General features: G+C 49.8%; 1 protein-coding gene across 1 annotated transcript; it reads right to left on the reverse strand.

The window, feature by feature from the left end:
- Nucleotides 1–2,631: 2,631 nt before the first annotated feature.
- On the reverse strand, nt 2,632–12,043 carry igf1 (insulin-like growth factor 1). Its single transcript, XM_077594055.1, has 5 exons — nt 11,590–12,043; nt 11,023–11,182; nt 4,126–4,376; nt 3,793–3,828; nt 2,632–2,941 (listed from the first exon to the last, which is right to left on the reverse strand). Exons 1-5 carry the CDS (start codon nt 11,638–11,640, stop codon nt 2,885–2,887), a joined length of 555 nt encoding a protein of 184 aa, XP_077450181.1. The 5' UTR covers nt 11,641–12,043; the 3' UTR covers nt 2,632–2,884.
- Between the last annotated feature and the right edge of the window lie 467 nt (nt 12,044–12,510).

Consider the following 12,510-nt stretch of genomic DNA (forward strand, 5'->3'; position numbering starts at 1 on the left):
TGGCCATCAATTCTAGCAAACGAGTGCTCAAACATGGCATTCGTCTATCTGTCCGTCGCCGTTCAATCTCCTGGTTATCTAGCCGTCCATCCATACCTCCCTTTGTCTTGTTCCATGTGACTATATGAGGATTAAGTTAGTGAACATTAGACATCTTATCCTAATTTTACAGACAGAAGGGACGTCAATTCAGGTTGATATCGTTCCTGTGGACACTCAATTTGACACCCAACTCCGCCTTTATTTGTGAACCGATCGTCTTGAATCATAGTTTGGAGTTATGGTCTGTAAGTTAAGAATTTGCCAGGAAAGGTCATGCACACACAGCGCAACATCTTCTGATGCCTGGGTTGCTGACCTGCTAAGGGTTAGCAAGTATAGAGGGCATTGGGGCACAATCTTTAGCCTGTAATATGCGATCTGGAAGACGGCGACACCGGGTTGCGGTCTTATCTTATTGGTTCAAGTAAAAGCTGCACGTTTGCAAGCTACAATAGGGTCACGAAGTTCACATCATTGATTCCCAGGATGAAATAACATCCAGGATGGCAGCGGGAAGGAAGGAGGGGGTGCCAGTCTACCGCCGTCCAACTCTTCAAGGTTTTTTATTTTCTGAGGGTGGAGCAGTGCAGGCTTTTGACTCCCGGCTTCCTCCTCCGCCGAAAAGCGCTGACTCGGTGGCTCCCGCCGGCTCCCGCCGCCACGCCCCGACGCTCTGTTTGCCTTGGCAAAAGTCGCCCCCTCTGGGGAAGTATCGCCGCGAGCGGCAGCGCTTGAAAGCCGGCGTAGCAACGGCTCAGATTGCGGCCACTGCTTTAAAGCTTCTGAGAGCAGCCCAACATTTTCACACGCCTTCGCAATCGTACAATGCCGGAGATCCAATCCGTTTTTTTAGGGCTGCCCATACGCCGCCCTTCCATTTCAAATAGATGGGACGCCCGCTAGTGATCCACTCAGGTCAGTTCACGGTAGAAAGATGAAAAGAGCCACATGATTGGATGTCTAAAGCCATCAACGGCACCGAAAAAATTATTCATTCATTTTCTGAACCGGTCGATCCTCACAAGGGGTGCTGGAGCCTATCCCAGCCTGATTCGTTAGCCAGCCAATTGCAGGGCACAATGATACAAAGTACAATCAATCATAGCTAGGTTTAGGAAATTTAGAGTGTTCAACCAGCTAGCCTAGCATGCATGCTTTTGGGTTGTACCCGAAGAAAACCCACGCAAGAGAGAACATGCAAACTCCACACAGTGATGACCCACCTGGAATCGAACCCTCGACCCCAGAACTGAGAGGCCGCTAACACGCTAACCACTCGTACACCGGGCCACCCCTGAAACAATTAACGAAACCATATTAACAAAATCAATGTTAATGTCACAGTGTAAACGGCAAAAATGCAGACCATCCGAAAAAGGCACCACACACTGACGGTAATGTTGACGAGTGCTTTATTCAGCAGGAATGGTGAATAATTTGTCACTTTTTTGTCATTTATTCTCAAGGAGGAAACGTTGCCGCGTTGCCTTCGTCGTCGCGTCGGAATGATTTGTCGTGACAATTGTCAACACGAGAGGCCAATTCCAAGAAAAAAAATCTTTGGCTTGCCTTTACACTGAAATACGTGATGTCAAAAACGCACCCCTTGGGACTTAATCGCCAAACAACGCGTCAAGGGGGGGCTTCTACACGGTACATTTTTTGGTGATTTTTAGGGCATTCGGGGCTCTCAAGTGTGGATCAAATAATTTAAAAACAGTAAGGAAAAAAATGGCATTTCCGGAGCTATCTGATCTTTTGTAGTTGAGTTCAAAAAACGAATGAACAATACCACGGGCGGCCACTAGGCTGCCAACCCGTCCGTCACAAAGTAGCACCATTATACAGTGGACACTTGTTCTTATAAGAAATAGTAATGCATAGATGATAAAATAGTGTTTAGTAATATATGCAGGCAGAGCGATGACTATGACGATATCGGCTTGGTGCGAAATCGGCCTTGAACGCCGCCCCCCTCTTCAGCTCACTATCGGGCCCAAACGGACTCGACAATTGTCCAATTTGGCCGGCTATTTACGTATTTATTTAATGTGTTTGCCGTCTGCCAAATGCACTTTGATCCATTTCTGACAACCCCCGTAAAGGTGAATTCAGTTTGCCTTTTTTATGATAACAAAATAGGGGTGTTTGGAGACAATCCTTTGGAATAAATTAGGCTGTATGATATTTTGAGGGGGAGAATAAAGCCATGTTGTATGAATAGAAAGTGCAATATCATAAAAAAAGATAGTTGTATTTTTAAAATTGGTTTTCCTTGTTAACTCATTGGCTGCCATTGACGGTGACGGACGTTCCAAATGGATTGGACGTCGATAAGTGAAAAACGTATTGTCAATAGCAGCGGAAGGGTTTACGAAATTATTCATGTCCCTTTGTTGGAATGTATTTAGTTCTTTGTTTCTTTCTTTTTTCAAAAACAGGCAAAAACACCCCTTTAAGGGTCTTTAGACCACAAAGTTGTCAGGGTTAAAATAGTAGACTGGATGTGAGAGTCCTGCCCCTAAAAAAGCCATCTGCGTTAAATATCCAAATTTGAGCCACCTCTGTGTTTTGGGGGTTTTATTAAAAAATAAAAGACCATGATGGGTAAATATTAGGATGATTTGAGATGGTTATCGTCCGCTTATTGACGCGTCTGGTTGCGGCTAAGCTCGCGTCTGTTATGTGGCGTTTACAAAAAAACGGCTGTGGAAAACAATGACAACATCCACGGAATTCTCGTTGCTCTTCGTCCTTTTGTCACGTTACCGTCGTGGTTTAGGGCCAACCGTTGGGGGTGGCCAGGGGTAGGGGGATGACAGGTAAGGCCTTCTCCCCTCGCCTACATTCGGTAGTTTCGGCCGGTGGTGCCTCGACTCGAGTTTTTGGGATGGACTTCCTGCCAGAGGGATAGAAGAAAACACTCAAGAGCATGCTTTAGTTAACATGATCAATTATTTGTAAATTGTCCCTGGACTTGCATTGTTTTTCTCCGGGTTGGACACACTAAATTGCCACTAGGTATGAGTCTAAGCGTGAATGGTCGTTAGACTCCATGTGCCCTGCGATTGGCTGGTCACCTATTCAAGTGTCCCCCGCCTCTGGCCCGAAGTCAGATGGGATAGGCTCCAGCATCCCCCGCGACGTTAGTGAGGATAAAGCGATTCAGAAAATGAGATGAGATGAGAGATTCTCCAGTAAACTACTGATTGTGAGCGTGAGTGGTCTATCTGTTTCATGATGTGCTGTGATTGGCCGGCCACCAATCCAGCCCTCCCCCGCTACACTTGTGAGGATAAGCGATTCGGAAAATGATTGAATGAACAACTTAATGTCGTAAGATACCTCCTGGTGGCGATCAAGGCGGTTTAATGGGCTATCCATCCACTATGGTAAAGCCTCCCTGATGTGCCGTAACGTCAATTACACAACTTTGATGATGAAATGTAACTCCGACGGGGAGAGACACTAGCGTGCGATGAACCCGATCCCCCCCCCCCATCTACGAGAAGCAGAACCGGGATGTCGTGTCGACGCTTCCCTTCCGAAAAAGCGCATAATGCACAGTGGCAGAGTGGAGCTGGAGTGCCGCTCGGTCTACCACGAAAACCACTTAGTTCCTTCATTCGCTTATGCTTTTTATTTCTCGCTGTTTTTGGGGGGGGGCTGGGGGAGTGGCGGGTGTGCAGCAGAAAAGCAAGTACATTGTGTCGGCGTGAAATGACAGGAGAGAAGAGTTGGAGTACATACCTTAAAGGCTGAGTGACTGTGTCCGGGCAAAGGTTTCTGTGGGACGAAAGAAATGCTAATCACGACGTGAGGTCACGATATAACAATCAGCACAGACAGTTGAACCAACGGGGGTTGGGCTGAAACAAGAAGCACCGGACTGCAATCCACTGATTGCACTTCTAACATACCAGATTTGTGGACAGTTTTCCTCTTTAGAGGTTGGAACGAAAACCCGCACCCACTGCGGCCCATTGTGGAATAGTTTGCCCACCCCTGGGTTAGCAAAAGGGGACTATGCATGGGGCAAAATGACCTTATTTTGCAATTAGTGCCAGATTAATTTCCACTCACCTTCTTGTTCTTTGTCTGCGCGGGCGCCCGTCGTTCCTGGCCCTTTTCGGTCTTGTGGCCACCAACGGCGCCGACTTTGGCGGTCCTGGGCGCATCTGTGTGGCGCTGGGCGCGCACCGAGCGCGCGGCCTTGCTGGTCTTGGCGGGCGCGCAGTACATCTCCAGCCGACGCAGCTCGCAGCTCTGGAAGCAACACTCGTCCACGATGCCCCGCGACCGCCGGGCATTGGGGCCGTAGCCCGTCGGCTTGCCTAAAAGACAACATTTCAATGACTTCAAATACATTACGGGGGCCCTGTGCTTAAATGTTTCATGTCTGTACTCATAAAGCTTCACACATTTACAACAAATTTAAGGGTCTGTGTAGCTCAAATTGAGCATGTTGACATATTCCCACCTCTCGTGGACCAGATTTACATCATTTTTAACAGTCTGTGTCTCTCTGATATACAGTAAGTTGTGTAAAGACCAGGCCGCGTGTCTGTAAGCTGATAAATTTGCAGCATATTTAATGAGAGTCCCATGACAACGCAAACAGTTCTGTCAAGCGCGCCGACTGGAACATTCGCAACGACAAGGATTTCCTCCCACGTAAGATTTACAGCATCTCACATTGCCGAACGTCCGCGTGGGGGCAACTTACACCGCGCCTGGTTCCTGGCCCCCCTCGCCAAAAAGTCTGGGAGGGGCCTGAAAATCGTTTGTTCGTCGGCCCCTCCCTGCCAAAATGGATTAACGTCTAGCGGCGTCAATGGCAGTCGACGGGTGCCCTTTCTGCTACTTTTAAACAAAATGGTGCCTTCCTTTCTGCGGTCTTTGTGCCTGTTGGAACGCCTCCGTTGGCAATTCCTCGATAGCTTGATGTTTTTTTTTCCTCGTTAGCAGATGTAATAATCAGAATTGGATATGGCATTTACAAGGAGGAAATGCCTCTCCCTGCCATTTAATAGCTGTTGGCTCTCCAGCTGACCAGCGCTGACAAAGTCCATTACATTGCAGCCACTGGCCTGACACGCCGTCCTTCTGGAGGCTTTCGTTCCAAGGAACAACGGTTCAACGGAGTCGCTGTTTTTGGAGCTAAAAATATGGCGCGCGACTGCATTATTCAAGCGAGCGGCGGATCCGCTCATGGGAATTCCGTCAAATCTGCAGAGTGACGCGATACCTCAAGAGCAGGGCTTTGCGAAATCTTTCCGAGGAGCTCTTCGGAATGCCAATTTCGGAGGACTCGCTTTCTTTTATTGGTGCGCCGCGTGTACTTTTGAGAACGGAACGTGATTTTTAAAAGGTTGGGCTGCTTTTTAGGTGTTCCATCGCCACCTGATGCACATAAACTCACAATGAGAGCTTATATAACACGCGTCCGTTGCCAAACGCCCGATCGAGGCCTCATTACAGACAAAAAGCCTCGCAAATTAACATCCGCTGTTATCCCCCAAAATAGCTGGCAACCCTGAGCGTCTGAAGAAAGAAATGGGCTGGCATCGCTTGCAAGATACGGGATAATCAGTGCGGGCAGGTTGAAAAAAAATAAAAATAAGCCACACATGATAATAATCAGGTCTAAAAGCTTAATACGCTTTTTAAACCATTGGCTTCCACGGATAACGTGTGTAATCCCGAGCAAACAAAGAGTTTTTTCCCCCCAAACAAAGCAGCTTTTCCACGGCCAGCGATATCAGTGCAAGCAGAAGGCCGCGTGACGGCGAACTGTTGTTTTTTCCAGAGCGCCGCGACGTCTACGGATCCGGATTGACGCTTTTTTCCTCTCAGAGGTCGGCCGGCTCTCCACTTTTTCCTACCAGTGATTTACGTCCGCGGCGCGTCTGTCGGCGGGCCTTCGCCACCTCCGAGCGAACGGTAGCGGCCGGCCCGCCAACATCTCGGCTTGCGTCGCTTTCATTCCTCTACGGGGAAGGATGAACGGCTTGGATTGCCCTTTCGCCATCATTCCCAAAGAGCACACCGAGCTCCTTGACTTTTACGGTTTGGTCACGCCGGTCTTGAGAACCGGAGGATTCCTGCAAGCGGGGCGGTGGCGCTTTACGGCCGGCCGGGAGCGCGAGGAGCTGCTAGTTTTGGAGCCGACGTGGCTGTCGTAAAGACCGCCCTCTCCCATCATTTTTTGGACATCTGCTCAACGGGTGTAAAAAGTTAAAGACGCCCTGGTCCGATTGGAAAACGTGAGCGCAATCCGAGACCGGGGCTTTTACCGACGTCAAAAGTTACAAAGGAAGGACTCTCGTCGTGCGAAGCCATTTCATTGGATGCTAGCAAAGCATTTTAACGTCAGCAAGGGTTCCCGGAGTGCTGCGCCACCGCAAAAGAAGGTTCCGTGTTTGCGATCCTTGATTCTTTGCACAGAAGCTCCACATGTGTGACAGCATCAAACTAATGAGGTCTGGACCATGTTTTGGTCCAGGGCGGACCCCCCATGGGTGCTTTTCACCAGGGCTTTAGCTCGGGTCTTTGAGATGCTGACGACACAGGCGGTCTTTCTTTGGACTTGGCCACGCATTCAGGTTTGCAGCAGGGAGCGATGGGGATCTGATCATCCCGTAATCCCCCGTAATCCCCTGCTGCCGAGGGCCTGGCCGTTTGCGTGCGTGCGTGAGTGCGCGTGACGTGCTGCTTACACATTCTCCGTCAGTAGCTTTCTTCAAGTCCAATTGAGCGAAGAAGAAAAAGAAGAAGGGAGACCCGAGCGGACGGCCTGAGTATTTTCATGAACCGTGAGCTAAAATCATCTGGTTTCCCCTTTTGGGGGAGAGGGAATGCTTCATTAGGAACAAATCAAGAGAGAGATAACATTTCTCACGCTCACTCGACAGCAAATGTTTCAGCTTAAAGCCGCCACGCCGGGAGCCAGAAAAACATTGCGACGGGCCGGGATTCTGCGGCGTCCGGGTCCGGCGGCGCAAAGACACACTCGAGATTTCTAGGTCAGAGCAATAATCGGAAAATGTGACTGCTGATGTGGATTTTTGCGCTACCGCAGTGTGTTTCCACCCAGCTAAGTATTTAGTAATCCTGTCAAGGCAGTAAGCGTGTAAGCGACATGGGTAAGGTGGATCCGCGCTGTCCGCGAAGCCAAAGGCGGTTGCGACTGTGCGCGCAGGGTTGGCGGGCCAACACAAGCAAACTCAATGGGAACACTTGAGTGGCTGCAGGGGGTGTGGGGGTTTGGTGTCCTCGACTGGACGGCACCCAAATGGATTTTCCAGATCGGTCGGGCAGTCGCCAAAGGGAGGACGTGTGGCTGAGAAAAACGACATCAAAACTCTCCAAATGAGTTTGTCACAAGCAGACGTCCAATCCGTTTAAAGCGGGAGGGCCGGCAGAGAAAAGTAGTAGTAGTAAGTCACTCTAACTCAGTAGCTGACGTAACGAGCGCTCAGGTTGCAATGTGGTTGTCGGCACGCTAGGACATTGGTTTCTCGCGAGATTTGGTCTGGCTCTGTCTATCTTAACCATATCAAGTAACTTGAGTTACGAGTGCCTGACATGGCATTTGTAGTTCAAGAAGTTAGGCACCTGGGTCAGCTTTTGAGCCTTTAAAAAGAAATGTGATGCGGGCAAAGAAAGCAGGTCGTATCACGTAACATCAGTTGCTTGCCGAAGCGAATTGTAAATACGTCTCGAGACAAAGTTCTGCCTTGACTAGTTGGCCAAACGGGAGGGAGATTCCTAGCAGGCCTGACGGACGAGAACATGATGCGTAAGACAAGACGAGTAGCGCACCACGCTGGGAATCCAAAGACATAAAAAGAAGCCGAGTGTTTCTGGCAGAAAGCTGGCACCGTCGCCACCGTTCGAGCGCCGGCGGGCGTTGCCAGCAAACTTTTTTGACGGGCAGGGCCCGCCGCCGTTCGGAACCTGGTGCTCTTCCAACAGCCGAGTCTCTGCGGCCAGATCCAAAGTGCCTGGCAGACGTGCGCTGGGAAGGGCGGGCAGGCGGTGCCAAGTGAAGTGCAAGGTGCACTACGAAGACGCTCTCTGGACGCTGCGGGACTTCAGCTCACGAGCTTCACATAATTGCCGTTCAGATGACAATAATGCGACACAGTGGTCGAGGTCTCCCCCAAAAAAGACTGGATGGACATTAGAAGACGTCGCTGAAGAGTCAGCTACTCGTACGCCACTTTCCAAAGGTGTGCTTACAGGGGTTTCACTTTCACCTGTCCCAGAGGACAGGTGCTAGCTAGCATGGATCGAAGCGAGGCGTCCTTTGGCCTCGAGCAAGGGAACAATCGTAGCGCTGACGTCCAAAGCTGACATGCGTCAGCTAAATCTACGCACGCACCGACGTCTGTTGGATGGTTTCGAGGAGCAGATGACGTGCAAAGGGGGTGAAAAGGGGCCCGCCGCCTTCCTCCCCGAAGCCCGCGAGCACGCATTAGCGGTCTGAGGCGGCGAAGCCTGCGGTCACGGTGAAGCGAGCAGGCGGCCCAATGAGAGGAGCCCGCCGACGAGTCAATCAAGTGGCGAGTCAAGCGCGCCTTTGTGCAGACAAGTGCGCTTTCCATTGGCGTAGGCTCGCCGGCTTCCCCAAGAGGCCCTGGGGGGGTTGGCGTTTAACGTCAGCAGCTGACGGTGTCTGCTCACGTTTGTCAATCGAGAAAAGTATTCAAACATGACTTCAGCAGGAAAGATAGCGACACTAAAATCGTTTTTGAGAAACAGGAAATAGTGGAGGCGGGCGGATTCCTGAAAATCTGTAGCAGCACTAAAGACAAGAAGACACAACTTTGCAGGACAGTTATAAAAAAACAACAACACATCATCTAATCCTTCGTAATTCAGGCTAAAGCGAGCAATTAGTGGGAAGACACTACAAGTGGAAATGCACAGGAAGGAGATGCTAGCGGCTAGCCCATAAATGTCTTTGTGGAATTGGGAGCTGCCAACAGTTCCGTGGAAAAAATCTCTGGCAGCTTTGGGACGGTACCAGAACCTTGCTAATGGATGTCAAAGCGGTCCACGGGGCTATCCATCACAAGCCAGATGGACTTCTTTCCGGGGTCGAGAAGCAGGGACAACGGCCATGTCGTGTTTGACCGCGGGGGAAGGAAGGCAGCGTTAACTCCTGCTTTTCCTCGGGTACTTTTCCCCTTCTCGCGTGGAAAACATGAAGAAGTTTCTCGCCCCGTCTCCACTTAAAGACTTTCCCTCATGGCTCAAGCTGCCACTTGACACCCACCATCATCGTTCTATGCTCGCTTTAAGCCTTGCTTGTGGTTTCAAGCGCCGTTGCGAGAAGCCTCCAGAGTCATGTGCGCTGTTCGCCCGTCTCCCTGGCTTCCGCTAGCTTGTTTAGCATTCTAGCTGCGGGGGGAACGCGGCGCCCGTTCGAGCAAACACTTCAATAAATGAGGAGAGAAATCGGATCGGATCAAATCCAAAGAGAATTTTGCCATGGCTGAAAAGCATATTGAGTACGTACATCATTTAACAGTTACGTTCCCCGATCGGCAATGGCATAAACTAGTGAATAAAAGCACCAATCTTGCCTCAACAGTGTGGACAATCACGCCATATTGCGGCGCCATTCAATGCCAGCCAATTTGAAATGTAAAATACGGCACCCCATTTGAATTCTAAAAGTGTCAATCTGATAAAACCCCAGTTCAAGTCCACCAGGGGTTTGCCAACAAATTAGACTCAAAGAGCAAAATTCTAAACTGTGAGAGCCAAAGCGCTCCACCTTATGTCAGAAGCAGCATAAAAAATCCATCATTCATTCATGCATTTTCTGAACCGCTTTATCCTCACTAGGATCGCGGAGGGTGCTGGAGCCTACCCCAGCTGACTTCAGGCCAGAGGAGACAAAGGACAACCATTCACACTCATACTTTAGAGCATATGTGTCAAAGTGGCGGCCCGGGGGCCAAATCTGGCCCGCCGCATCATTTTGTGTGGCCCGGGAAAGTAAATCATGAATGCCGACTTTCTGTTTTAGGATCAAATTAAAATGAAGAGTATAGATGTATATTAAATTTCCTGATTTTCCCCCTTTTAAATCAATAATTGTAATTTTTTAATCAACTTTTTCTGTGTTTTATATATATATCAAAAAACCTAAAATAAACATTGTTTTAGATCTATAAAAAACGGAATATTCAGGGCTTTTAAGGTTCTTTTAATCCATTTATAAAAAAAAATCTAAATATTATATCTAAAATGGTCCGGCCCACGTGAAATCAAGTTGACGTTAAAGCGGCCCGCGAACCAACCCGAGTCTGACACCCCTGCTTTAGAGTGTCCAATCAGCCTACCATGCATGTTTTTGTAATGTGGGAGGAAACTGAAGTACCCGGAGAAAAGCCACATAAGCCCGGGGAGAACAGGTGGACCGACCTGGATTTAAACCCAGGACCCCAGAGCTGTGAGGCCGACGTGCTAACCACTCAAGCCGTCGGCCGCCATAAAAAAATCCAATCGGCAAAAATATTTTTTAGATATAATGTATTGTGTTTTTAATGGGCCCTAGTGAATTTTAGTGTGTTTTAAGAGATAATAAAAACAAGAGAAACATGATATGAGGCAAAGAGCCACAGCATATACAAAATATTATATGAAGCAAAGAGCCACATGCGGCTCGAGAGCTGCGTGTTTGCCCCTGAACTCCACCATCATATCGTAGATTTCAAACATGCCAATGTTATAGTCAAGAGTAGTGAGTGAACGCTTTGCTTAGCTTTTTTTTTAAAAAGATAACAATTATCCGTGCCGGCGACGGACAGCGTGAGAGAAGAAGGTGGCGAGCATCTTTGGGAGAGGAAGTGAATGCAGAAGAGCCCGGACGTGTTCTTTTCTTATTGATGAGCTCAGTCGGCCCCGCGGAGGAGAAGCTTCATGAATTAAAAATAAGAGCGGAGCGCAAACGGCTGCACTTACTGAAATAAAAGCCCCTCTCTCCGCACACAAACTGCAGCGTGTCGACCAGCTCCGCCCCGCACAGCGTCTCTGGCCGCGCCCCTGATGCCGCTGGAGTCAGGCTGAGGACGCACAGCAGTAGTGAGAGGGTGCGCCTACGGGACATCCAGCACATCGCACTCTGCCCCACAAAAAAAACCACAAGGAGAAAGGGGGGAACAATCAGGTTTCGTTCTTTGAAGGTCATACGCGCCCTGTCCATTTGGACAGGGAGGTACGGCAGCGATCGTACCTCCAGGTCCAAAAGGGCTTGGGCGTCTATCAACGAGTAAACTCACGCGCGCCTTTAAACAAGAGGGCAAATTTTTAGCAACTCTGGCGTGCGTAATTACGCACGTACACGAGGAGGAGGGAGGAAGCTGGTTAGGATGCTAAAATAAAGCTCCAGAAGCGCGTTGGACCATCACGAGCGCGTCACCGTCCAGTGTAAATGCAATCAAAAAGAAGCAAAAGTGCACGAAAAGGGGATAGAAATGTCATGCCAGGTGCTGGGGGATCAAAAGCGGGTGAAAAGTGCGCGCGCGTTACCTTGAGGACGTCCCATAAATGCCACCGGAGGCAGGAAAGAGCGCAGGACATCCCTGCGGGTCTCCGCAAAGCAAACCCCCCAAAAAAGGCCGGCGAGAAGTCAACTTGTTTCAAGTCATGAAAAAGAGGAGTTTTAAAAAAAAGAAAAAAAGATGAGAAGGAGGAGAAGAACGAAGCGGGCAGAATGAGCGGACGAGATGCGCGCGCCGGGGGCCGATGTCACATCTCAACATTCCCACTTTTGTTCCATTGCGCACGCTCGTTTTGGAGAGAAGTGAGATTTAGCGAACAGGAGACGGATTTAGCGAGAAAATCCCTCACATTTATCTAACATTACACACACAGCAAAGACATGTGGAGCAGGAAACAGCTGGGCCGGCGTTCAGCCCTGCGAGCGCTCCTCCGAAGTTATTCATTAAGGATTTTTGGGCACGCGTTCAAATCACGTCATTCTTTGCTCTTGCTCTCTCTCCCTCTCTCTCTCCTTCTCCCCCCCCCCCCCCCCCCTCTCTCTCTCTCTCTCGCTCTCTCTCGCTCTCCCTCCCATTTTTTGCCACCTCTTGCTGGAACCTCGATTATTCCCGAGGCCTTTTTCTCTGCACTTTTGCCCGTCTTTTCTCGCCTTTTCGAGATACCTGAGCGTGACTCTAAAAAAGGGGCACTTTGGAGTCACCTTGAAGGCGGGGAGCGTGCAGCGGCGACCAGGGGGCGCCACTGAGCAACGACTGCTCTTAAAACACGGGGAGGCCACGGGAGCCAATCAAAGCAAAGCAGGACAGCCGAGCGTGCGTCCCGGCATGCATCCGCCACGAGGGAAGCCGAAGACACGCTAGAGGGGGGGGAAAGTGGGTCAAAGCGCATGCGCAGGGGAGACGGCAACATCGACACGATGACGCAAGGCAGCTTTACAATGACTAGTCG

This window comes from Stigmatopora argus, chromosome 23, assembly GCF_051989625.1.
Source record: "Stigmatopora argus isolate UIUO_Sarg chromosome 23, RoL_Sarg_1.0, whole genome shotgun sequence".
In the NCBI taxonomy this organism is placed as follows: Eukaryota; Metazoa; Chordata; class Actinopteri; order Syngnathiformes; family Syngnathidae; genus Stigmatopora; species Stigmatopora argus.